The sequence below is a fragment of the Otolemur garnettii genome, unplaced genomic scaffold (genome assembly GCF_000181295.1).
Source record: "Otolemur garnettii isolate 467f Iridium unplaced genomic scaffold, OtoGar3 scaffold00074, whole genome shotgun sequence".
Taxonomy (NCBI): Eukaryota; Metazoa; Chordata; class Mammalia; order Primates; family Galagidae; genus Otolemur; species Otolemur garnettii.
This window is the reverse complement of record NW_003852469.1, coordinates 2,441,516-2,444,884: the sequence shown is the minus strand read 5'-3', so window position 1 is coordinate 2,444,884 and position 3,369 is coordinate 2,441,516. Positions and strand designations below refer to the sequence as shown.

Genomic DNA, 3,369 nt, shown 5'->3' with positions numbered 1-3,369 from the left:
AAAAAAAAAAAAATAACAAGATTGCCTTTACCCAATTTTTTTTTTTGCTGTTTAACATTCAAAACCTTTCCTGAACATTAAATTGAGAAATTTCAAACATATAGTATCTGAGGTTAATTTCAGACAGGACAGTTAGTCCTAAAACAGGTTTTCATTTTGTTGTTGTTGTTGTTGTTGAGACAGAGCTCCCCCCATGCCCTAAGCAGAATGCAATGGCATCATAGCTCACTGCAACCTCAGACTCAGGCTGTGGGCATCCTGCTGCCTCAGCCTCCTGAAGCTGCTGGGGTTACAGGCGCTCACCTCGGTGCCCAGCTGAGTTTTTCCATTTTTGTAGGAGTCAGGTCTCACTCTCATTGAGGCAAGTCTCAAACTCCTGAGCTCAAGCAATTCTCCCTTCTCAGCTTCCCACAATGTTGGGATTACAGGCGTGAGCCACCACGCCCGGCCTAAAACAGGTTATCTCTATCCAGCTTGATCACACCATAAAAGAAATGCCCAACCACCAAATCATAAAGGAGAGTGTCAGCATACACAAGTTTCAAATCTACAGGAAAGTTGAAGAATAGCACAGTGATTCGCCATAGCTTCTTCATCTTGTTTCAGTAATTGATAAAATTTTGCTGTCCAGTATTTGCTTTATCTCTGTGTGTGTATCTGTGTGCACATCGTAATGAAGGGCAAACTTCATTTCAGTAACTTTCAGTTACTTTTTGCTTCTATGTGTTTAAAAACTTTCATATTTCACAGTAAGTGCTATTTTCTTTTTTGTTGTTGTTTTTGTTTGTTTGTTTTTTTGGCCGGGGCTGGGTTTGAACCCGCCACCTCCGGCATATGGGACCAGTGCCCTACCCTTTTGAGCCACAGGTGCCGCCCAGTAAGTGCTCTTTATATAAAGAAGTGTCAAATTTTTTTTCCCCCTAAAATCAAAGTTGTTGAGAGAGGCACAAGCTTCTTACCCATGCCAGACGCTGTCGAGGGGGTCACAGTTGTCCAGGTAATTAAAACGAATGATATCAGTTGGATGCTTATCAGAGGATCTCCAGGGTGGAAGTTCTTTTTTCTCTGCCTTACTCTTCCTTCTTAAAGAGGAATAAGACTGAAAAGCTGACAGAGGAGACTGCTTTTCCTTTGGAGAACTGCTTGTCACTGGCTGAACATCAGCGATTACAAATTCATCTTTGGGAGGTGTCTAGAAGAAGAGAATACATTATTTTCTCAAAGCACTGTATTAATAATAATAAAAACAAAGAATATCATCACCATCACCATCATCATCATTGTCATCATCTTCAGCATCATCACCAATCGTCACCATGGTAACGATAATGGCGATGATGATTACAGCAGCCACCACCTTAGGAGTACTTGCCCTGTGCCTGTCCCTGAGACACGGTCTCAGGCAGTTTCCGTGCATTAGCTTTTTTTAAAAAATTTTTTCAGAGTGCAGTGGCCCAATCATAGCTCACTGTAACCTAGAATTCCTGGGCTCAAGTGATCCTTCTGCCTCAGCCTCATGAATAGCTGGGACTACCAGTGCGCACCAACATGCCTGCATAATTTCTTTAATTTTTCTGTAGAGATACAGTTTCACTATGTTGTCAAGGCTGGTGTCAAACTCCTGGGCTCAAGCTGTCCACACGCCTTGGCCTCCCAAAACGCTGGGATTACCGGCATGAGCCACTGCATCCAGAATGTCTTGTCTTACTGAAGCTTCACATTTCCACCCGATTGGCAGAAGTGGAAACTGAAGATCAGAGAATCTAGTTAATCTGCAGGGCCAGAATTTGAACGCAGGATTGTCTTGCTCCGAGTCCACATGCCTCACCTCCCTCTCCTGTACTGCCACCTCTTCTATCATGTCATTGCTGGGTTCGTTACAACCGCAGTTAATTTATGGATGAATAGTACGAATTCCCAAAAGATATACTTCAGCCCTCTGACCTCTATCACATGGAGACAGTTGAAAAGAAGTAGACGATAACTTTTATCAATTACCAAAACTTCAGCCACTCCCAAGCTGCTATAATTTCCAAAACTGAAAGTCTGTCTTGCGTGTGTGAAATTCATAAAGTTTTTATGTGGTTGTAGCCTGAGGAAAATTGGAATTGGTATGCAGAGAAGTCATTATGGGCTTAATTTTTGTTCATTAACAGATTAGAAAAGCTTTTCTTGGGAAATCAGTTTCCTTATCTTGTTTGTGAAAATCAAGAGATTTCCCCAGTCCCTCTAAGCATCCTCAGTTAGTTTCTCATACTTGTTTCAACTGCTCTTAGTATATAATTCTATTCCAGGATACCACTTAGTGCCCAGTGTGGTGATTATTTGTTTATTTGGCTATGCCTCAAGGCTAATAAACTAGGCTCTGTGAAAGCAAAGTTGGGATCACTGTACTCTCTTAGCACCTAGGAGTGGTTAATACATATTTATTCATTTAATGAATGAGTCTAGCCTAGTAGCAGATTAAACAGACAGTTTATATTTATATAATTGACAGCTCATTATTGGTTTAGTATTAAATATTTGTGCAGGTCTCAGTGAGAATGGACATTCATTTCATTTCTCTGAGCTTATATTGAATTAAATCTGTTTTTGTTGAAGGCTGTCTAGTTTAATACTATGGGGAATAAATAATACAAGATAATAAGAAACAGGCTGGCTGCCATGGCTCACAGCTGTAATCCTAGCACTCTGGGAGGCTAAGGTGGGAGGATCCCTTGAACTCAGGGGTTTGAGACCAGCCTGAGCAAGAGCAAGAACCCATCTCTAATAAACAGAAAAATTAGTCCAGCATTGTGAGGCACTCCTGTAGTCCCAGCTACTTGGGAGGCCAAGGCGGGAGGATCACTTTCCCAAAAAGGCTTCAGGTGATGTGAACAAATATTATGTATGTTTACCTAATGCAGAAAAGTTGTCACAGATTTTTACAGGGGTGACCCACCTTTTTTCTCTGCCACACATTGGAAGAATAAGAGTTGTCCTGGGCCACACATTAAATACACAAACACTAACAAAAGCTGATTAGGCCCGTAGGCTGCAGTTTGGACACCCCTGTAAGAATCACAGGTGTGAGCCTAATTTGTTAATACTTTCAAAGGATTTTGTTTCTATATTCATGAGGGTTATTGGTGTGTAGTTTTGTTTTATTTTTTGTAAAGTTGTTTTCTGGTTTTAGTATAAGGATCAAGAGTTGGAAAGTGTTTGTCCTTCCTCTATTTTCTGAAAGAGGTTATATAGACTAGGTATTATTTCTTCTCTGAATGTGTGAGAGAATTTACCAATCAAGCTATCTGGGTCTGGAGTTTTGTGGAAAGTTTTAAAATTGGAGTTCAATTCAAATTGATACAGCTTTTTTTTTTTTTTTTTTTT

At 40.5% G+C, this 3,369-nt stretch overlaps 1 protein-coding gene across 1 annotated transcript in view; it reads right to left on the bottom strand.

Annotated features, from left to right (window-relative positions):
• The window catches only part of FBXO16 (F-box protein 16), a gene marked incomplete at its 3' end in the record, with an annotated part of 36,343 nt that overhangs the window by 9,619 nt on the left and 23,355 nt on the right, over positions 1-3,369 (bottom strand). The window contains exon 5 of the mRNA XM_023515595.1: positions 960-1,192. Coding sequence (XP_023371363.1) covers positions 960-1,192 — 233 coding nt within the window. The remainder of the gene's footprint in view (positions 1-959; positions 1,193-3,369) is intronic.